We start from the raw sequence: 26943 nt of genomic DNA, 5'->3' as shown, positions 1-26943 counted from the left end.
GCAATCAGCAAATAAGTATTACAAACTGCATTAATAATTTAAGCTCGAATTTAAGTAACACATAAAACTATTGACTTACTAATCAAAAAAGCATTTATTAAATGTAATTTTGTTCATCAAATTTAAAATCTGATTTTTCGATTGCTAATTGATTTGTTGTTATGAATGCCATGGTTTCAGGGTTTACTTATTCTTACATGATTGAAATAAGAGATTCTTCATCTTTATCAACCCTATTAAATTGGTATTTTTTTAACATATACAAAATAGATTATCTACCTTTTGGTCTTTCTCCCCATGTTATAATAAATTATCTTAAAGACCCTAAAGCAAATAATAGGCCTTAAACCCTTCAATTACCTAATTAAAATAAAATAAATAAGCTAGAATGTTACAACCTCAGTTACAATTACAAACATGAATGAAGGCAACTGGAATGAATCTTGCTGGAGGTGTTGCTTGTAAACTTATGACCCTCATTCACACATTAATGTGAACTTGATTTCCATTTATCTGTCTATGGTGGATGAGAGTGGACTCACAGGTATTTCTAAAAACCTAAAATCAAAACGTTGTGCAGGTAATGATGAAGTACCACTGTTTCTTCTTAAAAGGTGCATAGAGGTGATAACAGAACCACTCGCGCACATAATAAATACTTCTTTCATAGAGGGCTACTACTGCACTAAAAACAGCCACCCTTATACCTATATTCAAGAAGGGCAATGCAGATAATCTTGAAAATTATCGATCCATTAGTAATATTAGTATATTGTCCTCTTTTTCAAGTTTTTTGAGCCAGCTTTCTATAATAGAATTTTAAATTTTGTCGAATCCAATAAATTGTTCTTGAATTTCGAGAATGGTTTTGTACGCGGTAGATCTGTAGACACCGCAATTTTTGAGTTGATTTCTGATATTTTGGATGCTCTGGAGGAAATCTTTGTTCAGGGCTTTTCCTCAATTTGTCCAAGGCTTTTGACTGCTTCAACCACAAAAGTCTACTTTGTAAACTTAATAGATAGGATATTAGGGGATGTGCTTTGTGTCTTACCTCCAGGGTCCTACTCAGTATGTGAAAATAAAGGACAAAAAATCAGAGAGCCTTCAAATGAAATTAGGTGTACCCCAGGGCAGTATACTGGGCCCTCTTCTTTTTATCATTTATTTGAATGATCTGCCACATGTTCTTCATAATAGTAACTGCTTAATAAACTATGCAGTTGATATTAATTTGATCATAAAAGATAACAGTCTATCAAAGTTTGTATTGAAAGTAGAAGAACAATATAACTTGATAAAGAGGTGGTTTGCAACATTTTTCGGACACTAATCATTGATTAATTTAAGTCTCGTTTTGACTGTGACGTTAGTATTGTAACTTCTAAACTAATGTCAAAGTCAAAACGCGTGTTAAGTTAATCAATGATTGGTGTTCAAAAATGGTTTCGGTGCAATTGTAGGTAAATGAAATAAATGAAACGTCAAGCAGCAAAACACATGCGAAAGGCTTATTATTCAATTGCCAACCATATCCCCAAGAAATCCACTCATCTATATGATATAACTTAACTATTGTCATTCATTATTATTCAGAATCCACAACATATGGCAGTATTACATTTGAGATGAGACGTTTCGGATTTCAGCAAGAACCTTACATCTTTTCCAATGAGAGGTGGTTATTTTTTGGTGGTTAACAAACGTGGATTCTAAAACACAATAGCCGACAAATACATTATCGGTGAATTACTACTTTTAATCATTAAACAAAGATTTCTCTACATTATCAAAAACCGTTTACGACTTTACAATAAATATCTAAATATTTGAAAGTCAATTTGCCATAGACTAAATGAGTTCTTAGACTAATTCTTATATTAGGACGTTTAACTAAACTTGGCCCAGTTTTATTACATCATCTTTATCAGTTGCAACTAACTACAAAATGTATTATTGTTTTTGATTTAAAAAAGGTATTATTATTATTATTGTGTAATAAAATTTCTTATTCGAGCGAGCCCAACTGCATAATTAAAGCCGGGTCAAAGGGCGTAACTTATTTGATAAAATATCTTACACCAAATATAATAAGTTATCCAATTAGAACCCATTTGTTATCGTTTTCTCATGGTTCGGAAATACACATTCAGTCATCGTCACTGTTGAAGAAAATGATCAGCGTGGGAGACTCTTTCTTTTTTCGGTATTGGATTGTATGAGTTCCGCAATAAAATGTTGGATTTTTTGGTGACGTTAAGTTTGTTCAATTTAACTTTATTAGTTATTCCTGCTCTTGTGTTTAGTTACTTCAGTAAGTATTATTCATTTTTAACTTAAGTATTTCGGATAACGTCGATCTTTTTCAGTGTTGAAGGTTTTTAAAATAATATGGATAAGTAGTATTTCATTGTGGCATCCGGATGTTGAGTTTATTAACTACTCAACAGTAAGAATTTTGCTTGACACGCATAGGAATCAAGGAATTATTTCTGTACTGTTGGCTGTGAAAGGGAAAGAAAATCCTGACGCTATTAAACGACATTTACAGGTAATACTTTAAAGTCTTAACGGTTTAGTGTTTAAAAGAAATATTTAGGAGTTGGTTAAACGACGGGACAAGGCCGGAAACTTGGCTTTTCCAAGACTACAACAGTCTTTAACTATCAGATGTGCTACTTATGGCTGGCGGAGGAGTAAATTTGACTTGGATCAACATGTCAGCGTGGGCAAATTTACGTATAAAGGACGAGCCGTAACCGACCACAACATCCAAGATTATATTAGTGACATTGTATCAAAGTACTTACCAACTGACCAATCACCTTGGCAAGTAATCATTGTGCCAACTTCAGAAGACAATCACTACATTTTATTTAAAATCCATCACATTTTGCTTAGTGAGGGTGTCAATGTGGGAGATTTATTGCCTTTAATTCCTCCCACCAAACAACCATCAGAGTAAGTACAGCCTGTTCAGTGACATTTTACTGTTACATCAAAATCATTTGTCAAGATTGTTAGAAAATGCACTTAATTAAAAAATCGCTTTGATAATTTTTAAAGATTAATAGTTTGAGAATGCTTTAACACGAGATTTGTAACATTTCAAGTCTCAATTATTCTGGATTACCAAAGACAATGACCTTATCCCATAAATAAAAAATATAGGTATTATGTTTTTCAAATTTTAACCAAAAATAAAATAAAACTACTTGGTCACGTTTTTTCGAAACTTTATGTTATGGTTATTAGATATTTAGTACGTTTTCATGCAATTGAAGTCGTTTTTAAAACGATCTCCAAATTTAAATTTGTTAGAGTTTCCATGCTAATTTTCAAATCGTTTTGCATGGCAAAATAGTTACACTCTGAAAGGACTTCTCCACTTGTCCCATTTTTACGCTTCACTTTATAATACATGCACTTCAAAGCTTTCCATTTATTTTTAATTTGCAAAACGTTCTTAGTAGTTACACCTTTCTTTACTAATTACTCATAAACCAATCGGTAAATTTCTCCATTTTTATACTTCTTGGTATCAAAATACCAATTGATGTTTTGTGTTTGGAAAATTTCCAGTAGAAGTTTTACTTCTTGGTCCAGCCAAACATTTCTGGTAGCCATGATAAGGTAAAATGTAATTATTGTTTTCTTTATTAGCAACAACAATTAATGAAATTAGAAACAATTCAAATTATAAAATAAAAAATTTTTGGTTATATTCTCTAACTTAAAGAAGTGAAAAATGACATTTATACGTTGACAATACACAATTGTGACGTATTTTCTCGATTTTACAATCGTTTTCATTTTTAAGGTGGATCCATGCTATTTCCATCCCGATACGATCCCAAAAATCGGCGAATCAACCTTGAAGTGAAATAAGATTGAAACCGAATTGAAAACGGGTTTACAAGGCAAAATTCAAAACTCAAAACGTTTTGAGAACGTTTTTAATTTGCATGGAAACGTAGTAATTGATTATTTTGCGGGCAGTATGACGTAGCTAACTATGAGCGTTGCTATTGGATATGATAATCTCCACCTTTTATTTTAACTTTTGAGATGATTTACGACGTTGATGTCCCAATTGCGGTTAGGTTCTCTTTTGTATTTGTAGCGTTACCTGTACTGTTTAATGACGTTTGATAGAGAAGGATATAAGAAAGACGTTGCCAAGAGCAAAAAATAGTTAGTAGTAATTACTTATTGACGTTAGTTATCAAAATTATTTTATAATTTAAACGCAAGCATCCTCTTACTGTCGATTATTTTATTGACACTCACTTCTCCAACTTCTCCTTTCCGTTAAATCATTGACACTAACTTTATTGTTTTTTTTTTAAGTCCTCTAAATTTTGATATGAATATTGATGTAGGTTGTAGAGCTAGCACACCGGACGAACTATTCCTTCCTTCTTCCTTATATAGGTATATCTGACAACTTATAATATTTAGCATTTTGCTCATACTCAGCTAACTTTATCAAGCGGAATTTTTTTTTTATGTTAAGTAGGACTGCAGCTCTCATATGAACATGTTTTCACATTATGCGTCCAAAAACAAGCCTCCTATTATAAGGTCATATTATATTCTGCGCACGTGGAAAATTTCATTAATTTTGATAAAAATTAACCCTATGAAGTTTCCTTTTTGTAGTTAGTTAGTTTGTGTAAATTAGTTGATCTTTGTATTTTCTCTTTTGCAAGTGTTTTCCCATTAGAGCTTCCAATCCCGGGATCTCGGGACCGGGACTTTCCGGGATTCTGGGTGAGTTTGGAATTCCAGGACCTGTGTAGAGGTCTCGGGACCAGATTTGGTCCCAAAATTTAACAAAATGGCGGAAATTGAGGGCATTTTTTTACAGTTGGTCTATGAACAATTGTCGACATTTCCTCATACTAGTGTGGAGTCCGAACAAGCTTTCTCAGTGGCTCAGATCGTCCCTAGCCTAGAGAACAACTCTAAAGACTCTAGTAGCCTTATAATTTTAATTTACTCGTTTTCAAATATTTGTTAATATTTTTTGCTCCTAAAAAGACTTAAATTTTATTAAAAACATAATTTTTTCGGTTAATTTTCATATTTTTCGGGACCATCGGACTAGTCCCGGGTTAATTCAGTCTCGAAGTCCCGAATAGCTTTCTAGTCCCGGGACTTGGAAGCCCTATTTCCCATTGTATTTGAAATTTCGAAGATAAACCACTTTTTTAATTAAATTTGTTAGTAAGCTTTTGTGGACATATTCCGAAATTGAAAATATTTTCGATCGATTCATTGAGTCCCTTTTTAGAACAATTTTTTTTTCGGAAGCTCTACGATTAGGCGTTTAGTAAAAAAAGCCGTAAACCACTATTATTTAGACATTCGGTACAGATTGGTTAACTCGATCTTGGAATGTGAACGTTTATTGAACGTCACGTGTTTATTTATTTTAAACTATTGTCCTATTTTATGACATGGAAATTAAAACACCCATTTTCTTCTATCCTTATCCTTAAATGAACAGACATGATGTAAGGTGATTGACGTAAAAGTAAAAAGTTACTGAATAGACAATATTGCTTTTCTGGACAGTTCAACAATTATAGAATTATTTTTTTGTAGAAGTCTACCAACAAAAAGTCCTATAGTGGAAGTGTTAAAAAAACCAGTGGCTATGTCAACGCTCAAAGACAAACTGGCTGATGAAATATCCAATTTCTGGAATGAATTTATCAGTACTTATGAACCTTTAGAAAGACCTGAGCTACTGAAAGACACCCCAACTCTTTCACAGTTTTTAGCAATTACCGTTATTACACTTATTTCAATTATAAAAGAATGCCGCAAGGGTTTCAGAGTTATTAAGCCGGATATATTTTCCAAGTGTCGGTACTTCGTTTTGACTTGTATAAATGAAACTAGTAAACGTCAGGTAAGCTTTGCCAATTTCTTCTGGTCTATGCTGAAATCGATAAGCCCACTTAACATTCTACATGTAAGTTTGCTCAATTTGTGGTTTCTGTTTGTAGCCATTCCCATTCGTCTTCCTATAATTCTTTATGGTGAAAGTGCCGCTTTATATTCTTGCTTTACTTTGAATTATTGCCCATACCCTCATACTTTTGTTGGGATTTTGTACTACTATATTCCTCTTATATACAGCTCATTGTTGGAGGTACTTGACATTTTCAAGATTATATTCTTGGCTCCTAGAACCATCATCCAAGATATTCTTCTCCAAGAAGAAACTTTTCAAACTGTAACTTTATGTGGGCGCAAAGCCGTTGCTTGGAGCGATCCTGTCAAAATGGAGTTAATCCGGAAAACGGCTATGAAACTAGGAGTTTCTGAGACTGAAGTCAGTTTATCTGCTTGCACTATGACAATTGCTAAATACTTTGCTCAAATTAATGACACAGTCCCTCAAGAGCTTCCAGTCACAATAAGGAACATTAATTCACAGTATCTTTTTGCAACTGGCCCTAATATTAGACCTGAAGATTCTGTTAGTGGAATTATTTGCTTAAATGTACCAATAGCCGATCCTCAATCCGACAAATCACAATTAGACAACCTAAAGGAGTTGGAGGTTAGGTTTCGAAAGTCTTTAGAAACTCAGAGTTTGTCTCACATGTTGTCCTTGTGCCAGACAAAGTTTGGCATTTTAACCAAGTTAGTACCATCAACTATAGTTAGTGTTTATTTGAAGTACTTATCCAGAAAGTACGCGATTACGTTTACGGAAGTATCCAATAAATATCCGAATGTTACTCAAAGGACTTTATGGGGACAAGAAGTGGTTAGCGTAGTTTACTGGCGCCCTCCTCAAGCTAATACTAGTAAGTGGTTTCATGTTATGTATTTTTTTTTCAACGATTTACACTTTTTTTAGGCATTTCTCTTTGTATTAACGAATACTCAGACCATGTCAAAGTAGGTGTAATGTGTGACGCTCAATTGATGCCCCACCATCCAATTTTAGTGCGAGGATTTCCGGAATTTGTAAAAGATCTGGCTGATAGCGTTAGCTCTTCATAGAGGAGAGTAATATAATAATGCAACTATTACAATATAATTATAAATAAAAACTTTCTAAATAATCATAATTTTTGTATTTATTATATTATGCTTTAAAACTGTCTATGTACCAATTTTGAAATAAAGAGGTCTAACGAGCAAGCAAATGTTTGAATGTGTTTGCTTTTGCTTGTTGCTTTGGTGAACACACTCCTTTAGAAACAAACCATTTGTCCACCTTTTCCACATAAAGTTTTCAGTTGCGGTCAAATGTTATTGTTTGATGATACATGGATTTCTCTGCACTGTAAGTAATACAGGGTTAGTTAACTACGGAGAGAAGACGGAGCAGTTTTGTGGACAACAGTCCGCCGTACTGAAATGCTCCAAATTTCAAATAATAGTCTTAGCCATTGATTTTGTATAGCGGTCACTTCGTTCCCTATACTAAAATCAATGTCTTGGCGATATAGCAATAAACATAATTTGAGAACATTTTTTGTACTTTTGGGTCGAGAGGGCAATCCGGGTCAGATATTTGTCCACTAAAAATCCATTTTTCAATAAAATTTACGTCCTAACGGTAACACATATGGTTTATGACACTTCCAGCAAAACTAAACTTAAAAACAAACGGTCCTGCATGATAATGAGGTATACACAGTTTACAAGGTTCAAACTGATTAAGTTGAGCAATACTTTTGTTCAGCTATAAATATTGTTGATAACAGCAATTCTTTTATTGCTAACATGCTATTAAATTTCAGTTATCTTCTAAAAATATAGTATTGAAGCGTGTAAGTTTTACTAGTTCTTACGGTCCTTACGTGAGTAATACAAGTGAATTTAACGGCTTGCTGTTTTGTTTTTTAAATGATTTTTCCATTGTTCGATAAACTTACCCACGTCATTACGTATTCTGTATTCAGTCACGCTACATGTAGTGCAGTTGCATTATTCAAGTAAAAATAATAATTTTTCTTAGTACCTATACAATTGTGTTGTTTCAGATAATGTGAGTAATAATGTTACTTACCAGATACATGCGCAGTGTGATATTCAGGAGAAAATATTTGCTTTGGTTGATATTATTTGGAGCGGTGTTTACTCTTATTTTGTGTCTGGTGGATGTACCTGTTCCAGCTTTTATCATAAGAGGCTACTACTGGGTTAAACCAGAGAATGGAGTATACTGTCACTACATCAAATCGAGCGACAAAAACTCTTTACCAGACATATCAGATCACACCCCTAAAGAAGGAAAGTCGATTTTTTTCCTCGAGTCCAGCTGCACTTCGTTTTCCAATGGAAAAATCACAATCAATGCGAGGCAAGCGTGTGCGGTTGAAAGTGCGGCCAGGATGAACCCAGACTATGAAGTGAATCTTTTGTTTGCCTCACCTGGTAATATACATATCGAAGATACGAATAGTGATAGGATGATTCAAGCGCTGATGCAATACTCAAATGTAAATTTGTTTCATTTGGACATGGAACGATATTTTAAAAATACACCGGTAGAGAATTTGTGGAGCCAAGAAACGATGAGATGGTCACGGTTTGCTCTATCTCATACCAGCGATGTTCTTAGGTAAATTTAAATAGGTAATATGTTCTGATGTGTATCTATTGATATATTTTTTAAGAATTTTGTAGGGAAAAAAACGAAAAAATCGGTCTATCGCCATTTTGCGCAAAAAAACTCAAAACTAACTTTAATCGATTTTTGTTAATTAATCCCCGTTTACAGAATGCACTGAAACATTTGAAAAACGGGGTTATTTTTGTTTGTCCTGTTTAAAATTTAACACTTTGTTTAGATCTTTCCTGAAAAAAAAGCAGAACTCTTGGAACTAAAAACTACCCAACTTAATTATTGAAAAGTCGTTAACTGCTGTCTGCAGAGTGTCCTACAAATAATATAATGGAAAACAATATTTGATACAAAAACCACACTATTAATTTAATATGCGAGAGACTGAATTAATTTAAATAAATTTTGGAAGCCAAACTGATAAAACCGTCTAGATTTATTGACCACAAAACTCGTTTAAGGTTAATTTCAAATACACAAAAAATGCGCACAATGGCTTTAGAGGAAATTTTTCATTTGTTGAAATAAAAAACATAACAAAGAGAAAGAAAATACCTTCTTAGGTGCTAAGGTCTGGTGAGTAGAGCAGCTAAGCTTGTTTTGAAAGAGTTCCCGTTTCTGAATATAAAACTAAAATCTAACCCAAAACCAATCTGGCTTGCTGTACATTTTTTAAGCAAACGAATTTATTAATGTTTGTCAACGATTAGAATACAGGGATGGAAATGCCCACATTTTAATGTTTTTGAATACATTTCAATTACAATAAATAACCAACCATCTTGATCTAACCATTAGATTAAAGAATGGAAGCAACACACAGTCCTTCACAATAAATTCATAAATATTATGGAAAAAAAATGGCGGCCACCATTTAAAAGATTTAAGGACGAATAAGCTTATTGGTGGAAAAAATGATCTAAATTTAAAACAATTAACTACAGTATGAAGTATGTATGATAGGCAAGTTATTGCAACATTTTTATTAAAAAAAAAACTGCATTTCACTTTTGACCTCTATGGAATACAATTGATTGCAACAATTGATTGAATTGCATTTATTTTAATAAAATAAAAATTTTCTCCTTTTATCAAATAAATTCACCACATCTAACATTCCACACCACACAACAAACTAACTGAAACTTTTGACACAATTTTTTGTATCTAACTTTGAAATTGATACTAACTATACTAATGGACTGTTGCATCGTTTTCAGTAATAATTGTCTTGACTATATTTGCAGTGTTTTTTTCTCATTACATTTACGTTTTTTTTTATACAGGATGCATTGAAAATCGCGCCCAAGCTCTTCATTACGTTGTCGGAAACATTTTTGTAACTGTCAAAAAATTATTCAAAAAAATAGCTCAACTACTTTTTCCTGTATAGAGGTTCAAAGTTAGAAATACTACTATTATATTTTGCCATATTTTTATTATATAGCAGAGTATTTTGTATTTTGTAATAGGTAAGTCTAGTGATGCTATAGTTATTAAGTAAGTTTGTCGAGGGTATTGAATACTTACGGCGTTTGGCAACAGCGCGGCCATAAAAATATGGCCTACTTGATATTTTTTTCGTTTTCTGTCTTTCTCCCGCGCATGCGATTACCTACGTTTCTCTGTCCGTTACACGGTTTTCCTATGGTCGCTTTTGGATTTACCACACCTGTATAAGGGGATTAACAAACCTTAATTCAAAAGGTTAATTAAAGGCCGTTAATTCAACGTTTTATCCACGACTACGGCTCAATTAGGAGTGGAAAAGCAGGCAAAAATTCCTGGTTTTGAAAAATTTCAAGTTTGACAAATTTATTTTTTCAAAAATAATATTAAACTCAAAAGTAGAAAGCCTTGAAATTGTTTCTATAATAAGCGTTTGTCAACAAACGACCGAGACAGTTTACAAAATCGCCATCCTCAAAAAATGAGTGAGAATCTCTTTATTCCTGCTGAAATCCAGCAAGAAGCAACTTTATGTCTGCTACCAGCGAAAAGTAAAAGTGTATACGAGAAGGAATTGGTGGAATTCAACAACTGGAGAAAAAAAGGGGTGTAGCAGATGGAGCAATTACAGAAGAGGTTCTATTATTCTATTTTTTTAATGCGAAGAAACTGTTTGCCGCTTTTTCAATGTCGACAAAATATTCGATGTTAAAATCTATGTTATTGGTGCATAGAAGAATTGATATTTCGAGGTATGGTAAACTTACTTTTTTGAGAAAAGCACCGGATCAGGAATATTTACAAGTTAAGCTAGGAAGTTTAAGATGTCAATATTTCAATTTTATGATTTAAAGTCATATAATATGTTATTTTTTACATTTTTGTGAAGTTTAGAGTGTGGTTTCCCATAGCGTACTGAAGAGCTTTGTCGCCATTTCCGATACGCCCTGTATATTGAACCAATTTGCAGGTATTTGACGTTGTGGAAATACGGAGGCATATACCTGGATCTGGACGTAATAGTAATTAAAAGTTTAAAGGACTTAGCTACCGACTTCTCAGGCGTAGAATCTCCTAGAGCTGTTGCGGCTGGCGCAATGGGTTTTAGCTCTACAGGCTCCGGTCACGAACTAGCCGCTGCCTGTTTGGAAGATTTAAAGAATAATTTTAATGGTAACAACTGGGGTTGGAACGGTCCCGGAACAATCACCAGGTTAGTTAATTAATTAATATGATATTTAAGATACAAGTGCAAAAAAATTAAACTTTATTAAGGAAGTTTCTGTCGGACAATCTTCTGAGGTCAGCACAATAATCGCTTCTGTTTACTCTAAGTAATATAATGTCACTTTTTACACTTGTATCTGAAATAGATACTTTATGGACGTCAACCAGATTTTATTTTTCTTATTTTTTAGACTCCTGAAAAATATATGTGATGTACAACGAGTAGAACAGATGCTAGATAAAAATTGTAAAGGTTTTAAAGTATATCCTCCGAACAAATTTTACGCAATTCCTTATTGGGATTGGTCGTGGTTCTTCGATTCAAATCATTTTGATGATGTAAAGCGACTCACTGTCAACAGCTCCTTAATTCACGTTTGGAACGGCTTTAGTTCATCCGTTAAAATCTCCTTGAATGCTAGTAATATTGCTTATTTAGAGTTTGCGAAACAGTATTGTCCAAACGTATTAAGTGAATGTACTCAGTACTTTTAAATTCTATTTTTTAAGTTTATACAACTATGTGATCTCTATAGCAGCCCTGGTTTGTATTATTATTTAGTGTGTAGTTTTTTTCAGTTATTAAGCTCACTTAGACTGTTTTAAGATCAAAATGTTATTTTTTAATAGGCGAAAATATACAAAAGGTACTACACTTTGATTTTTATTACCTGCATTTAATGCTTCAGTTTTGTCCTTTCTTTTAGAGTAAATTTTGGAAAATTGCTAAAATGATAAATAAGATGATGATTACAATTTGTGGACAAGTTTTTGGTATGCAAGCTCGTCGTTCTCATCTGCACTTAAATAAATATCTATAATCATCGAAACATTTACCACCAGAAGTCGCAAGTTTTGTCATGAGAAACCAATAATTATTATTTGTTTGTAAGTTTTTGTGTTCTGAGGGGAATACGTATAATAATTAAAATAGAAGAGTTTACTAAAAAGAGAAGAAATAGAGGAAGAATAAGTAAATGTAACAAACGGGTCTTGACAGTAGTGAGCCCTTCATCTACGATGAGGTTTGGGCAGTTATCGAGTCGAAGAGAGATTCCACGCCGGGCCTGGATCGGATTTCGTATTCGATGATACTTAACCTCCCACTGGGGGGTGTTTATTCGTTTTTGGTTGGGCTGTTTAATGATATTCTTAACGGAATAAAAACCGTTCCCAGGGAATGGAAAACTTCGATTATCCCACTCATTCCTAAGATTGGAAGACTTCCGGATTTGGTATCTTCTTACAGACCCATAGGCATGAGCTGCTGTATAGGAAAAGTTTTTGAATCTTTAATTAAAAATCGATTGAAGTGGTATGTTGAAAACAGAGGAATTTTGAATAAGCATCAGGTTGGGTTCAGGAGAGGCAGGGGCATTAACTATGCCCTTATTAGATTGTCTTCCACTGTTACGTGGGCTCTGCGGCTCTGGCCAGTGGGGAGAGTAACCTCACACAGTAAGCTTTCTTAATTCTGGTCAACTTAAGCTGTAATACGTTTCTGCGCGTTTATTCATGCATGTTTGACTTTCGTGTCTGTCCTTTGACTGGCTTGTGCTTGGAGCACGCTTGGTTGTGCCATTATCCACACATGTTGTAATTATATTTTATTTATTGTTGTATTCTTTCCAAGTTGGACAGGGATATGAAGTAACCATGAAGTAGGGTAACTCAGACTCATGCCAAGTGAAATGTAAATGTAACCATAACCTCAATATTTGTTTACAAATAAAATAATTTTGTTTAGGTAATTCCTTCTCTGTAGGAACTTTGGTACCTACTTTGATCTTTGATTTATAACTTATTGGAATAAACTTAATTTAAGATTCTTGAACTTGAAAATGAAAATACAAAAATTTAGTTTTATTTTACAAAATGTAAATGTGCACAGAAAGGTAAGATATTAAGAATAAATAATGATTTTATTATACATCTGACATATGAAATGTTTAAGTATTTAGTAATTATTGCTGCAAGTAATTTCCGCCTGTCTCCATTTGCTTTAACATTGGCCGCATTCATAAGAACAAATCGGTTAGCAATTGCTAGACAATATTCTCTTGAATGCACTGACACTGATCAAAAAGGCATTACTTGAACGTTATTTTATCCATCGAATTTAAAATCATATTTTTCGATTGATAATCGATTTGTTCTTATGAATGCGGTTGTTGAATGACCAATTTCTTTTAAATATACCCTGGTGTTTCAAGTTCAGTACATAATTGAAATATCCTGTGTTTAAGCTGTTTTTGATTTTTGATTGGACTTTTATACAGAGTGATTTAAATGTACATACTTCACCAGGACTTGCTCAATAATTCAAAATTACCCATATTATCATAGATCAAGCTCCATCTGTTGCCAATATATAGCCTGGTTTGTAATTTTGGAAAATGTTCTTTTGGTCATAACTGTTAAAGCCAAGTTTGAAGCACTTTCTAGAGTGAAGCACTTTCTCTCATTCTAGAGGCTTACAGTAAAAAATGTATGTATGTATGGTACAGTGGCGGTGCATTTAAGTCAGAGTTTTTTCCATCAACCGAAAGCCAATAAATTATGCTCAATGATAGTCCAAACCGCATCAGAATCTGTAGTTTCGTTTAGATATGGCAAGGTTTTAAAAATGACCCAAGAAAATTCAGTTTATTTGAAAATATGAATATTGATTATTTAAAAAATTTGAAATCAAATATAAAAAAATATAAACTGTAGGAACCACAAATATAAAACTGAAAAAAACTTTGACACTCTGTAATGTAACTCCAAAACAAACTGTTTGTAGTACTTAATAAACAAAAAAACAATCATCACTGATGAGCTAAGAACAACCCTGAATATTAGTAAAAATATGTATTTATATCATTCAATTTTTGATCTAATTAAAAGATTTCAGCTAGAAGTTATACGACTCCTAGACGAGCTCTGCTGTATGTACCAGGAAATGACATTAAAAAGATTAACAAAGCATTCACCATTAATGCAGATTGCATAGCACTGGACTGTGAGGATGGTGTGGCAATAAATATGAAAGTAAGAAAGATCACCTTTATAAATTAAAAAATATACTTACTCATACACAAAAATATGGCATATTAAAAGTTTTGCACCAAACTTATTTTCGGTTGAAACTTTTTTGAACATTAGCGTATACTTAATTCATTTAGAATTCATAAAAATTTATTATTTAGTATTAGTACTAATTGATAAAAAAAAGAAAATAAAAACTAAAAATGACGTCACACGCAAACGGTTATTACGTCATGAGGCACGTCCGGTCGCCTACTACTCGGCCAATTGGCGATTACATTTGAACTGTTATCTATTCAATTATTTGCATCGTAACCTATGTTTTACACTTGATTAATAATTTCTGAAATGCTTTGAATATATTCTTTTTTTTTTTAATGTTATTACTGCTTAAAGTGTCTACAAAATGGGTGAAGAAGGATTTGTAAATATCTCAGTCTAATAATTAATTAGCGGTATAATCGTTCCAAACTGCTGATGTTGATCTTTACTAAAATTTTCGAAGTAATCCAATCGTAAATTAAGCCACTTTACTGATTCCCAGATGACGGTAATCCCAAGTTTTAATTACAAAAGTAAGTATAATTTGAAGAACAAATGACTTGCAAAAAATCCAACAAAAAATCCTTTAAGAAAACACAGGAAAATTTTCAATTCAATAGAAAAGGTTAGTGATTATTAATTTACTTAAATTTATTACATATCTATTAATACTTTTTCACCGACATGTAGCACTACTTGTAAAAAGACCATCAGATATCTCCCAAAAACTCTACAAGTTTAGTGTCCTAATAACCCTTAGAAAAATCGTTTATAATGTCCAGGATGTTTCTAAATACTATCTAAAACCTAAGAATTGTCAGAGGCGTTTACAAGAGTCCTAAATCTTAGAAAAATTGTTTCAAATAGGCTGAAGCCTCGAAATCTTGAAAATATAATAACTCAAAAAGCTTTAACTGAAAAATTGGTGACCTAAAATAAAATATGAAATATTATTGCCTGTGAGTGTATTTTTCTTAAAAACACAAGAATGAACTTAAAGGAACAAGCCCGAGACACTATTAGCACATTTTTAAAAGATGGAAAACCAAAACTCAATAGGGGATATGACTTGGGCGTACGAATAAATAGTTTTGACACCCCGTATTGGGAAGATGATCTAAAATCTTGCCTGGACCAGCCTCATTTACCTGACACTATTTTAGTTCCCAAGGTTGAATCAGCGGAACACATAAAACTAGTAAGTTAGATCCACATGTAGTGTAATTTTGTGCTGTACTTAAGTGATTTATTATAATTTTTTAGTTTTCTGAGCGTGTTCGCAAGTACGTGAAAAATGGCAACAAAGTGAACCTTATAACTTACATAGAGTCAGCAAAAGCTTTCATTAATTTAGTGGATATATGTAAAGCTTCTGAAAGTATAGCTCAGAGTGGCCAAATTGAACCAGTTGCTTTAGTTTTTGGAAGTGACGATTTCTGTGCAAACATTGGTAAGTTAGGTTATAAGTTATTGATAAAATAATTGATTAAATATAATGGAATTAAAGGGGTTACAAGAACTGAAGATTCGGTTGAAGTACTATATGCCAGACAAAAATTAGTTTTGGTAGCTAAAGCCTTCAATTTACAGGCAATTGACATGGTATATATTAAATACAAAGGTAAATTATTGGTCATCTTCAGAGATTGTAGGTTAATGAAATTAAAAATTGTAGATTTAGATGGTCTGCGATCCCAGTGTGAACAAGGGATGCGGATGGGTTATACAGGAAAGCAAGTCATTCATCCTGGTCAGGTTCCTGTCGTTCAAGCATCATTCTTGCCTAATGATAAGCAAATTGAATGGGCTTCTGGGTTATTGAAAGATTTTGAGGAACATCAACAGAAAGGAAAGGTATGAATAATTTAGTTTGTTTGTTAAAATCTCTATTTCTATCTCTATCAAGGTAAATAGTTTTACAATTTCGTACTGCCACTATTTAACGCGTTTTCAGGATGATTCAAATATGTGATCTATACATTTATTTATTTTTTATTACAACAATTTTAAAAGTTGGTCTGACTAAGCAATTCTTAAAGCCGTGAAAGTTGTGCAGTATTTTTGCTTTAGACAACGTAAAGTGAGTTTAGTAATCTACAACAATAGTGGAAAGTTACTTACGCTTATTTAGTTCCTCTGCCCTGTTAGTAAAGCACTTTTTTACTTGTAAAGGAATTCACTATTTTTATTTGCACTTGTTTTAGCGTTCATAACCGTTAATCAAGTTCATAGACGTCGTAAACAAAATATGAATTAAGTTAATCAGTGATTATCAGTATCTATCCTGCCTGACGCCTAATTCCGTAAAATTGAAAAAAAATTTTTTGTCTCATTTTTACAAATACGCATCCCGCAGGTATTGCTTTAAACTATTTAACATATTTATAACTTGTTTTAGGGTGCATTCACTTATAGAGGAAGTATGATAGATATGCCAACTATGAGGCAAGCTGAGAATATAGTTAACTTATCTAAATTGAAAACGTCATGAATATTCATAATCTAAGTGATGTTATTGTTTTTTTCTCTTTAAATAAATAATTATAGTTACTTTTAAGTTTTTATTTAAAAAATCTAAACTCATAATTACATAACACCATAATCGTTTTCCTCACTGGAGTAAACTACATTTTTGATAGGATCTACGTAAGGAAAACTTTCATCACTCTTGGAATTGCTTCCATTGTATTGATTTAACAGTTCAGATATTTTTTTAGGATTTGAGTGTCCCATAAAAGGTTTCTTGTATGATTCCGGCATAACCATACTAGTTCTTTCGCCAGGTTTTTTAGACGCATCCTCCGGACTTTCAGCTTCTTGGACCTGTTCGGTAGTATGGTCATTGATTTGTGTTGGTTTTTTAGTTTCACCATCAGTATCTGAAATATACATACAATTTTATTTTATCGAATTAATCACATATTATGGAAAAAATTTGATTGCTTATTTACTAAATGTATCCATCACATCTCAAATTATGAAAAATACAAATCTTCAAATTATTAACTTAACTAAATTATGACGATGCCAACTTGAATTGTTAAAACTCATTGAAGGGCTGTCGACGATTTTCTTGAAATTGGCAAATTTTGAGAAAAAAAAGTACACTTTTGAAAAGGGCACTAAACTGAGTTAAAACTGAAATTCGTAGAATTTCCTAGAATAATTGTATTTGGAAAAAATTTATGATTTTGTGACAGTTTTGGATTGGATCGTGGAAGATTATGCCCGCTGGCAAAGTTTGAAACCCGACTCAAAGGTACGTACAACGTTTTACGCACAATCTTTGATGATCTACCACCCGTTCCTCTGAGAAACGGGCTGTAAAAGTAATAGAAGGCTGTAGTGCGTAATGCGTGCAATGTGATTGTTTTCGCCATATAAGCTTTGACGTAAACAAAGATTACAGATCCATTTGTGCGTCATATCATTTATGTACTAGTTTACATGAATGATCTTACTTACGCTCGTTTTCCTGACACTCACTCATCACATTCAAATTAGTTAAAATGGTTTTTAAACCCGACTTTGTGAATTTTGGAAAAAAGGGCATTATTAGAAAAATATTTTTAAAATTGACACAATGTAAATGTGGTTTTACCTGGTTCTGATTTAGACAGTAGTTCATCTGTCAGAGTTTTTCCCTCTTTATGCTCTTCTTGCTTTCTCAAACTTTCGTTGAATATTTGTTCAAACATTTCTGGATTTTTGGCTCCTAATAACTGTCCTAACTGTTCATCTTCTATTCCTCCTAGTGGATGGTTTTTTCGCACCAACATTGGCAGTTCTTTTCTTGAAGCTGGCCGTAATTCAGTATCAGGGTTTCTCCTCGCAACAGCCGGATGTGGCAACCATTCACTAAGGTTCGAAGGTTTCTCGGAACGCGGAATTGTAATATTCAAATTAAGGGGGGTGATTGGGTAGACAAGAGTTTTCTTTGGTTTATGGTCTTCATTTTGCCTCATCGAAGGAACTTCATCACCGTTTTCCTTTAGGAAGTTCTCAAAAGTGGCTTCGTTTGGTTGTCCCATGAATGGTTTCATCAATTCGGGTACGAGGTACAACCCCAGAGTTTGATCGCCGTTTTGATTTTCTGCGTTTTTGGAACCAATGTTTTGACTGTCTGCTTGCCGATGAAGAACAAAGTCTTTGGGAAGGTCATCTGTAAAAGCTTTTAGCACTTCAGGCGGTAGTATAGTTGTAGGGTAGTTCATTTCATCGAAGTTTTGTTGGTTTTGGTTTTGCAACCCTAAAGTTTGACCGTCATTTTGTTGTTTTAAGGACATTTTGTCATTTGCATTACGCATTTGGGTGTCTGCTTGTCGATGAAGAACAAAATCTTTAGGAAGGTCATCTGTAAAAGCTTTTAAAACTTCAGGGGGTAGTATAGTGGTAGGGCTGTTAATTTCATCTAAATTCTGTTGGTTTTGGTTTTGCAACTCTAAAGCTTCACCGCCACTTTGTTGTAGAATCTTTTTATCATTTGCATGACGCATTTGGGTATCTGCTTGTCGATGGAGAACGAAGTCCTTCGGAAGATCATCGGTAAAGACTTTTAGGATTTCAGGCGGTAGTATAGTGGTTGGGTAATTCATTTCATCAAACTCCTGGTGGTTTCGGTTTTGCAGCCTTAAAGTTAAACCGCCATTTTCTTGCTGTAGGGTCGTTTCGTCATTTGAATTACTCATTTGTATGTCTGACTGTCGATAAAGTACAAATTTTTTTGGAAGGTGTTCAGTGTTTTGGTCGGTAATTTCATCGTAGTCCGGTATAAGTCTCTTGAAACCAGATTTCTGCTTTCCCAAAGTATAGTCTACAAAATAAAATTGTTACAGGATGACTGACGCTAAGATAATAAAAAAAACCTTTTCTCTTCTGGAGTCGAGCCTTAGAGAACTGAAGCTTCTCGTTGCGAATTCGTTTACGGTCTTCGTGTTGGCTTGTCAGGATTTCCTTCATTTCTTGATGCATTTTGTTGAAAAACTCCTTTAAATTTTTAGCTCCTGTTGATTTTTCCGCTTGCACTAAGGTTTCTGTTTGTTCTAGTACAGGGTCATCCAGAGTGAATGGATTTGCTTGTTTGAGTAGGTGGTGCCTTAACGATGAGGGGGATAAGACTATTTGTTGCAACTCAACATTTGAATGCTCCGGCTTGGTAATTCCTACTGCATCTAAAGAAATACGCATACACTATAATACAAACTTACTTGCATAAGTACTTTTTACCTAAAATTTGTCCCATACCAACAAACTGAGCAGGATGTTGCTGCTGGGATCCTAAAGCATCCTCCTTCATCTCCACAATCCTTGGAGAAATGATAACTGGTTTGGTAATTCCAGGCAAAGCAGATCTAGTTGCTATAAGTTGATTAGGTGGTATAATGAGACGGGGAACAGTAGTTCCAGCGGTGTAGAACGCGTTCCTAAACACCCCAAAAAACTATTTTTAAAACTTTAAGGATCAGAAAAATGCAATCACATACCGAGCATCGCTAGCTGCATCATTAGCATGGTAGACGACATTTTTTCCACTGTCCATACTTTCTTTAACCATTCCACCAATTTTATGGAATGTATCCATGATTCCAAGAGAGTCGCCATCAGTTGTAGGTGTATCACTTAATGTGGGTGCCACTGTTTCTCCTCCGCTGCGGGATATTAACATTTTCTGGTTAATTGCCCCTACTTGCTCATCCTGGCCTTCAATTTTAGACACTTGATATTGGGATGGAAGAATAATGTTATTCGGGGGAATTTTCGCTGCTGACATGATAGTGTTTTTAGTGTTCCCCAGCATATTCCGTACGTGGTACATTGGAGCTCTGGAATTAAAACCATTTAGCATGTAACTTTTTGGACTTTTGTGAATCTTACTTGGGGCTCTCAAAAGTCTGTCTTACCACAGCCCCAACATTGTCAAACGTCTTGGGTACGTCGATTTTTGTATTGGGGTTTGCCATAAGTTTACTCACAGTACCTAAACCGACAATTTCTCTTTTTGGTCTTTGTTTCAAGTTATCAACTTTATCTCGACGATTTTCCAGGTCTTTGATGATGCTGTCCCCGATGAAACCTAAAAAAAACATGAAGTCAAGTGTTAGGATCCTTGTGAGCTCTGCTAGAACTTACCAATTGTTTAACTTTTTTGTAAATTTTTATGATAAATTGTTGATAATTAAAATCCCAACCACTATTTTAACGAAGCTTTTTATTAAAAAAATGTAACATAAAACTTAATTCTTACTGATCATTAATAAATCATCATCACCAGTGGCGTCCTTCTGAATATTGCTCAAATGTTCTCTTTGAGCTCCCAATATGGAATCCAATCCGTCTTCCATCGGAGAGCGAGCGTTTCTATAGTAACTTGAATGCTCGTTCATCCAATTTGATCTTCTATCTTCTAAGATATCAAGCAAATTAGGTGACGCGACTGTTTGATCACCTTTGGTACATTAAGGAAAGTGTTCAGCATCAATCTTGAAACAGATAATAGTTTTACTTACTTTGAGAGTTGTTGGGTTTTAGAATACCGTCATAATTTACTCCAGCTGCCGCCAAAATGTCAGCTATCAGTTGTTCTTCCTGTTTGAGAAATTCCTGTTTTTGTTCCTCAGTTAAAGTTTTCATTTCTTCTTCAACGCTGGCGAATGGGTTAGTTGAATTCTGCGCTTCTTCCTGCGGGTTGAATATTATTTCAACAACGTTGATAATTGGCAACAACTAATCAGATGTTTCTCGCCCATTGATATGAAAAACAGTTCAATTTTTATGGGAAAAAATGATTTGTTACTAAAAGCTGTCAATAATTGTGTACATCTTATCCATCTTTATATTATTGAAGTTTGATCTGTTTTGTACGAGTAAATTACATTTTTGCCAATGAAATTTTCTGTTTCTTTAGTTTTTACTAAAAGCGAAGGATATGTACGGTTGTCTGAGCGTTGCTTTACTTATCTTAACAATAGAAATTTAAAAATCATCCATATAGAAACCCGATGGTCAGAAAAAGAGAAGCATAATAAATCAATGAGCTAGAAACAAAGTTATGCAGAAAAACTTTGTGACAGGCTAACACCAACCTATCCACATCTCTTAAAAAAATATTTTCTAGGATTTCATTTCAGTCAAGACAGATATATATCTAGCAATTCTATGATATATGTATGCAGGAATCCATTAAAAAAACATAAATTTAGCCTGTGCAAAAGTCTACAAGTTTTGTATAAAGAAGTTTTTTCTAAATTTACAAACTAACTACCTTAACCTTACTAACCTTGCTTACTTTGATAATGTCATCTGCTTTTGATATTGGTAATTCGGTCGATGGCCCACTTATTCCTGTAGTGGTTACTGCCAAACTGGCTTCAGTATTTGCTTCTGATGGTACTGCTACTTTGCTTGTATGATCTTCAACTTTACTAAAGGTTGTACTTTCGTTTATTTCTTCCTCATCAGGTATTCCAAATTGAATTTCCTCTATTTCATCAGGAGTAAAGGTGGTGACCTGTAAAATATTATGATAAAAAGTTGAACTGTGTAACTGGTGAAGAGCACACTTACGTTTTGAACTGACACTGAAGGAACAATAGTAGAGGTGTTGATAATTGTTGTTGTAACAGGATGATATTGTTCTTCTGAACTTTCTTTACTAGATTTATCAGATTTTGGTGGGAGCTCTTTACTTTCCTCAGACTGATTGTCTCCTGACAGTGGAGGCATTCCAAGAATACTGTCGTCATTCGAGTTCAAGTTGGCTGAATCCGTTTTCTCAAATTGCGCATTTGGATTTTCTTGATTAGAAGATTCAATATCTTCATCTTCCTTTGATACTCCTTCAATGTTTTTGAGATTTTGTTCTCTCTCAATGTCATCAGGATTCGTCATAGAAATTATTTCATGGCTAGATCCACGTGGCATTTCGGGCATTTGATTGATGCTTCCTAATGCGTGAGGCATCCCAACAAAACTAGTTTGTCCTAGGTTGTGTTTGTTTGAGTCTGCTTCTTCAAATTGCTTATGCAAATCTAAGTTTTCCTGAGCAAGTGATTCACTTACGTGATCTACTTGTGAAGAGGGTTCAGTAAAAGTAGGTTGATTTTGTTGAGGAAAGTCATCTGGATTAATCATTTGAGTAATCTCATGATTTGACTGGTCTTTTCTCATCATTTGATTCATGTTTTTCAAAAGAGGCATTCCAACAAAGCTAGTCTGTCCTATCTGGTGTTTGTTCGAATCTGCTTCTTCAAATTGTTTATGCAAATCCAAACTTCCTTGAGCGAATGATTCAGTCACATGATCTACCTGTAGAGGCGGTTCAGTAAAAGTAGGTTGATTCTGTTGAGGGAAGTCATCTGGATTAATCATTTGAATAATCTCATGTTCTGACTGGTCCTGTCTCATCATTTGATTCATGTTTTTCAAAAGAGGCATTCCAACAAAGCTAGTCTGTCCTATCTGGTGTTTGTTTGAATCTGCTTCTTCAAATTGCTTATGCAAATCTAAGCTTCCTTGAGCGAATAATTCAGTCACGTGATCTGCCTGTGAAGGCGGTTCGGTAAAACTAGGTTGATTTACTTGAGGAAAGTCATCTGGATTTATCATTTGAACCCTCTCGTGACTTGATTTCTCCCCTTCGGCCATTTGCTTTGTATCTTTTAAATGAGGTAAACCATCGACGCTAGTTCCTTCCTCCGGCATATGTTTTGTGGTATCTATTCCCTCAATTCTTTTGTGCAAATCAAAAGTATCTTCAGTAAAAGGTTTAGTAATATCATCTTCTTTCAAAGATGATTCAGGAAGATTTGGAGTATTTTCTTGATGCATATCATCTGGATTCATCATTGAAACAACTTGACCTGATTCTTTTAAAATATTATGTTTAGTTGCATCAGTTTTGTCTAAGTGTTTGTGTAGATCCAATACTACAGAAGATTTTGAGTCATTAAATGAAGGGTTTTCAGTAGCACTTGCATGCTCTTCTTTTTGGTTGCTATCTGGATTGATCATTTCAATCATTTCATCATCGTAGTTTGGTATAGTTTTTTTCACAGATTTACTTGTTTTCTGAATTACTACTTCTTTAGAGTCAGGTTTGGAGACTAAGGTGGCGCCCACAATATTAGAGTTTAGACGTTGGGTTTTGTCTCTGCCGTTTACTTCCGCTGAGTGAGTATTGGACATAATTTGGCAAGGAGCGTCTGTTTGGGTTTCTAATGGCTTTTCGGTTGTTTGTGTTACTTTAGTCATTTCTGGACCTCTTGGAAATCGTTTCATTTGCTTGCTAGCTTCATGTGTTTTCAAAATATCTGTTGCCATCTCGATAATTGTAGCCTCGTCATCATCTTCGTTTAATTCTGGATTAAGCTCTAAAATATCTGCTTCAGATTGATGCGCTTTCGTGCTAGCGTTTCTATGTGAATGCAAAGCAATAAGCTCCTTTGTTAAGTCTTCTCCATCATTGTCTTCAACACTATCGGAATCCTGACGAGGAGATTGCTGTAATTCGGAACCCAGACCTACAGAAGATTGTACAATTCCAGATGCTAGGTTTAATCCTTGGAATACGTCTTGGTTGTCTAAGTCTGTTAGAGATCGGTGCACTCTTTTGTGAGCTTCGTTATTGTTTAAATCCATGTTTACTATAGCTGTAAGGGGGGTAACTTGTGTTAATGCTTCACCATCTTGGTTTGTTTCAAATTCTTGGTCATCATTGTTTGATTTTGCTGCTGCTAGACCTGAGTTTAGTATACCTCCTACAGATTTCATGATGTTGGCATTGTTTTCTGTGGGATGTTCGACTACTTTCCTACTCGTTGGTATTTTGGAGCTTAAATCTAGTGCTGAATGCACAATTTCTGAGGCTAGACTTAAGCCACTGAAAATGTCGGATTTAGAGTCTTGTGGTTTTGCAGACCTCTTAGACCTAGTTTCGCTTATTCTTTGGTTATCTTGAATTTTGGCATTCTGACTCAAAGTCTCTGCTATTGAAGGTATGTTTTGGAATGTTGTGCTAAAAGGTGTTTTATTTTCAACTTGAACTTCCATTTCTTCTTCTCCATCTACAGATGAACGCTCCAGTCTGGTCATTCTTCCTGTTTCCATTTCATGCATCATGTCATTAACTGGAATTTCTTCCAAATGAGGCATCATAAACTCATTGTTCAATGGTTGAGGAATTGTGGCACCCTCTTTAGATCGAGCATTAACAAAATTGCTAGGGCCTAAGACTTGAAAAAATTGCGGTCCTGCATGACTGGCTGCATTTGCTTGCGCTATTGCTTGTGAAGCCGCCCCTCCAAATCCACTACTAGCCGATTGACTTATAGCTTGGGCGTTTGCTTGAGAATTTCCAAAACCTCCTCCAAATCCAGATTTTGACAATGCTTGAGCTTGAGCGTTAGCTTGAGCTTGTCCAAATCCGCCTCCAAATCCGGACTTTGATAAGGCATCAGCTTGACTAAACCCACCTGATGAAGGTACAAATCCGCCATGTTGACCACTAAAACCGGAATTGGCGAAAGCGTTTGCGTTGGCTGAGGCTTGCCCAAATCCATGTTGTCCAAATTCGTTATGTCCAAATCCTCCGTTGGGGTAGGGTGGAGGGGATAAAGGACGTAGTTCGTGACTGTGGGTGTGGGTGTGAGTGTGAGAAAAGCCGCGAAGATGGTGATGATGAGGGTCAGGGTCTGGACTAGCAGATTTCTCATTCATCAGTGAAGGTGGGAAGGGTTCTGGAAAAGTTGGAACTTCTGGTGCAAAGTGAAAAATGTCGCTGGGTGGCGTTACAACGGGATGTGCGAGTCGTTGAGTTGCTTCCACTAGTTTTTTGTTGAACTCTTGCACTTCTTCTACGGCTTTTTGGTAGTCAAGTGTGGGCATACCCTGAAAACAGACCGTACGTTAGTATAACTAAATGTAATATGTAAATAAAATTATAATACCTGATCGGGGAGGTTTAAAAATGTTCCTAAAATTGCTCCATCTTCACTAATGATTGGTGTTTGATCAACTTGTTGATTCTGGTCAAAGTTTGAGGTTTGGACTCCAGTAGGTGGCATATTAAGGTATTGTACAGGCGACTCATTTGCACTACTACGGTCATAATGCACATGTCCGTGATGATGTCCTTTGCCTTTATTCTTAGAACTTATTTCTTCAGCTTGCGCATCAGCAAGCAATGGAGACATCAAGTTAGGATCTCCAGCAATGATTTCCTGTATATTATAAGTGTCAATATTCAAACTGAGCTTGTCTATTAAGTAACAACATACCTCAGGAAGCAACTCTTCGTTTTTATTGTTACGCCCGTAATAGGTGTAGTCATAACTGTGATGATGGTGCCCTTTACGTTTATTTTTGGATCTTTCTTCAGTTTGTTCTTCAGCAGGTAAGTACGACTTCAAATTCGGATCAGTAGATATCATGTCCTGAATTGCATAGTGAGTGTTAAGTTAAAATAAATCCAGTTGATGTAAACTACAAACCTCAGGTATGACGCCTCCATCTGCATCACTACGTTTGTAAAAGTCATAATCGTGCCCCTTGTATTTGTCACCTTGGTAGTAGTTGTACTGTGGATAGTAATGGTTTGAATGATCATTTTTATTTTTTCTGTGGTTTTTATGCCTAGCAAACTCTTCTTCATCTTCAGAAAATCCAGTAAAGTCCCTACGCATTAAGAATAATTATGTATTTGGTCCATGTTGCCCAAAATTGCTGGCAAATACTTACGTTTCATCAAAACCCTCATTGCCAAATTCGAAATTGTTATTAAAGGCCCCTTCCTTGATATTCTCAATCTCATTATTTAAGGGGTTTCCCTGACCTACAACTGCGTCGTATACATTCCTACCTCTAAACAAAGGTCCGGTATTGGCATTTCTTTCTATTGTTTGGAGTTGTTTGTCTTCGTAAATACGAGGGCTGCCAACGATAGTTTCTTCCAATGGAACGCTAAACAATTAAACAAAAAGTTTAGTTATTTTTGAAGACAAAAATTAATTGTTTTTACTCGTTTAATTGTTGATTTTCATTTCTGGTTAAGCGCACAACACCGCCGTTTTGTGTATTACCAAAACTGTTCATGTTCCACATGTTTTGCAGTACGCCCATTGATTCATCTTGTTGATCCCAATGGCTTTGTTTGGATACATCCCAGTTTGAAGGAGATCCCTGGGAGATAAAGAGATACGATGTTCATAGAAAGTAAGTTATACTTTTTTTATTAGACTTTACTTTAATTGGAGAATATGTACTCAAAGATCTAAACATGTCAGTAAATCAGCGTTGATCTGATGGTTTATATACCAAGTTTGTTTTCTAAAAGGTGAATAGATGTGGCAATATCTTGAAAATTATACCGACAATGAAAAAATCTAAACATACGCCTACCATAATATCATGGTGAAAGTTTATTAAGAATACAGTGCAAGAGAACCAGTACAAGGCGCCTCACAAAACAGTACCCTTGTCCGGACACCCTGTATATTACAGTTCAAATTGTGAAAATGTAATTTTTCAAACATAACATCTCGGAAACAGTTGAATATGTGTAGGTATTATTCATTATATTATAATATTATTTATAGGTTATG

General features: G+C 34.5%; 3 protein-coding genes and 1 long non-coding RNA gene across 13 annotated transcripts in view; 2 read left to right on the top strand and 2 right to left on the bottom strand.

Annotated features, from left to right (window-relative positions):
* Positions 1 to 16737, bottom strand: part of LOC145726483 (uncharacterized) — a 19961-nt gene extending 3224 nt beyond the window's left edge. The window contains exon 1 of the long non-coding RNA XR_014177605.1: positions 16469 to 16737. This is a non-coding gene — a long non-coding RNA (uncharacterized LOC145726483). The remainder of the gene's footprint in view (positions 1 to 16468) is intronic.
* LOC145726413 (citramalyl-CoA lyase, mitochondrial-like) overlaps positions 1 to 16897 on the top strand; it is a 17516-nt gene extending 619 nt beyond the window's left edge. For 2 of the 7 annotated variants that reach the window (XM_081975492.1, XM_081975483.1), the window contains exons 3-8: positions 14165 to 14308; positions 15348 to 15545; positions 15611 to 15797; positions 15855 to 15968; positions 16023 to 16201; positions 16746 to 16897. In XM_081975492.1, the coding sequence (XP_081831618.1) occupies positions 14165 to 14308; positions 15348 to 15545; positions 15611 to 15797; positions 15855 to 15968; positions 16023 to 16201; positions 16746 to 16838 (915 nt within the window). In that variant the 3' untranslated portion in view covers positions 16839 to 16897. Of the gene's footprint in view, positions 1 to 7697; positions 7968 to 8015; positions 8597 to 11018; positions 11262 to 11466; positions 11931 to 12994; positions 13171 to 14164; positions 14309 to 15347; positions 15546 to 15610; positions 15798 to 15854; positions 15969 to 16022; positions 16202 to 16745 lie in introns of those variants that run through there. The other 5 variants (XM_081975502.1, XM_081975511.1, XM_081975469.1 and 2 more) reach the window with 5 other exon arrangements.
* On the top strand, positions 2110 to 7172 carry LOC145726364 (uncharacterized). Its single transcript, XM_081975413.1, has 5 exons — positions 2110 to 2314; positions 2370 to 2551; positions 2600 to 2961; positions 5611 to 6827; positions 6881 to 7172. The coding sequence occupies exons 1-5, from the start codon at positions 2236 to 2238 to the stop codon at positions 7024 to 7026; spliced, it is 1986 nt and encodes a 661-aa protein (XP_081831539.1). The 5' UTR covers positions 2110 to 2235; the 3' UTR covers positions 7027 to 7172.
* The window catches only part of LOC145726250 (uncharacterized), a 22725-nt gene continuing 12676 nt past the window's right edge, over positions 16895 to 26943 (bottom strand). For 2 of the 4 annotated variants that reach the window (XM_081975275.1, XM_081975266.1), the window contains exons 3-17: positions 26361 to 26521; positions 26081 to 26302; positions 25834 to 26017; positions 25621 to 25776; positions 25291 to 25563; positions 21911 to 25231; positions 21624 to 21854; positions 20854 to 21025; positions 20592 to 20792; positions 20222 to 20420; positions 19831 to 20169; positions 19574 to 19770; positions 19213 to 19518; positions 17949 to 19160; positions 16895 to 17226 (exon numbers count right to left, since the gene is read on the bottom strand). In XM_081975275.1, the coding sequence (XP_081831401.1) occupies positions 16934 to 17226; positions 17949 to 19160; positions 19213 to 19518; positions 19574 to 19770; positions 19831 to 20169; positions 20222 to 20420; positions 20592 to 20792; positions 20854 to 21025; positions 21624 to 21854; positions 21911 to 25231; positions 25291 to 25563; positions 25621 to 25776; positions 25834 to 26017; positions 26081 to 26302; positions 26361 to 26521 (7467 nt within the window). In that variant the 3' untranslated portion in view covers positions 16895 to 16933. The remainder of the gene's footprint in view (positions 17227 to 17948; positions 19161 to 19212; positions 19519 to 19573; positions 19771 to 19830; positions 20170 to 20221; positions 20421 to 20591; positions 20793 to 20853; positions 21026 to 21623; positions 21855 to 21910; positions 25232 to 25290; positions 25564 to 25620; positions 25777 to 25833; positions 26018 to 26080; positions 26303 to 26360; positions 26522 to 26943) is intronic. The other 2 variants (XM_081975289.1, XM_081975282.1) reach the window with 2 other exon arrangements.

This window comes from Ips typographus, linkage group LG1, assembly GCF_016097725.1.
Source record: "Ips typographus isolate SLU linkage group LG1, UJ_Ityp_2.0, whole genome shotgun sequence".
In the NCBI taxonomy this organism is placed as follows: Eukaryota; Metazoa; Arthropoda; class Insecta; order Coleoptera; family Curculionidae; genus Ips; species Ips typographus.
This window is presented reverse-complemented; position numbering and strand designations above follow the sequence as displayed.

Excerpts from the sequence above, each read along its gene's own strand:
- LOC145726364 (XM_081975413.1), top strand. The coding sequence starts at position 2,236 with ATGTTGGATTTTTTGGTGACGTTAAGTTTGTTCAATTTAACTTTATTA. Across the intron at positions 2,315-2,369 it reads TCTTGTGTTTAGTTACTTCA|TGTTGAAGGTTTTTAAAATA; the intron begins GTAAGTATTATT and ends GATCTTTTTCAG. Across the intron at positions 2,552-2,599 it reads CTATTAAACGACATTTACAG|GAGTTGGTTAAACGACGGGA; the intron begins GTAATACTTTAA and ends AGAAATATTTAG.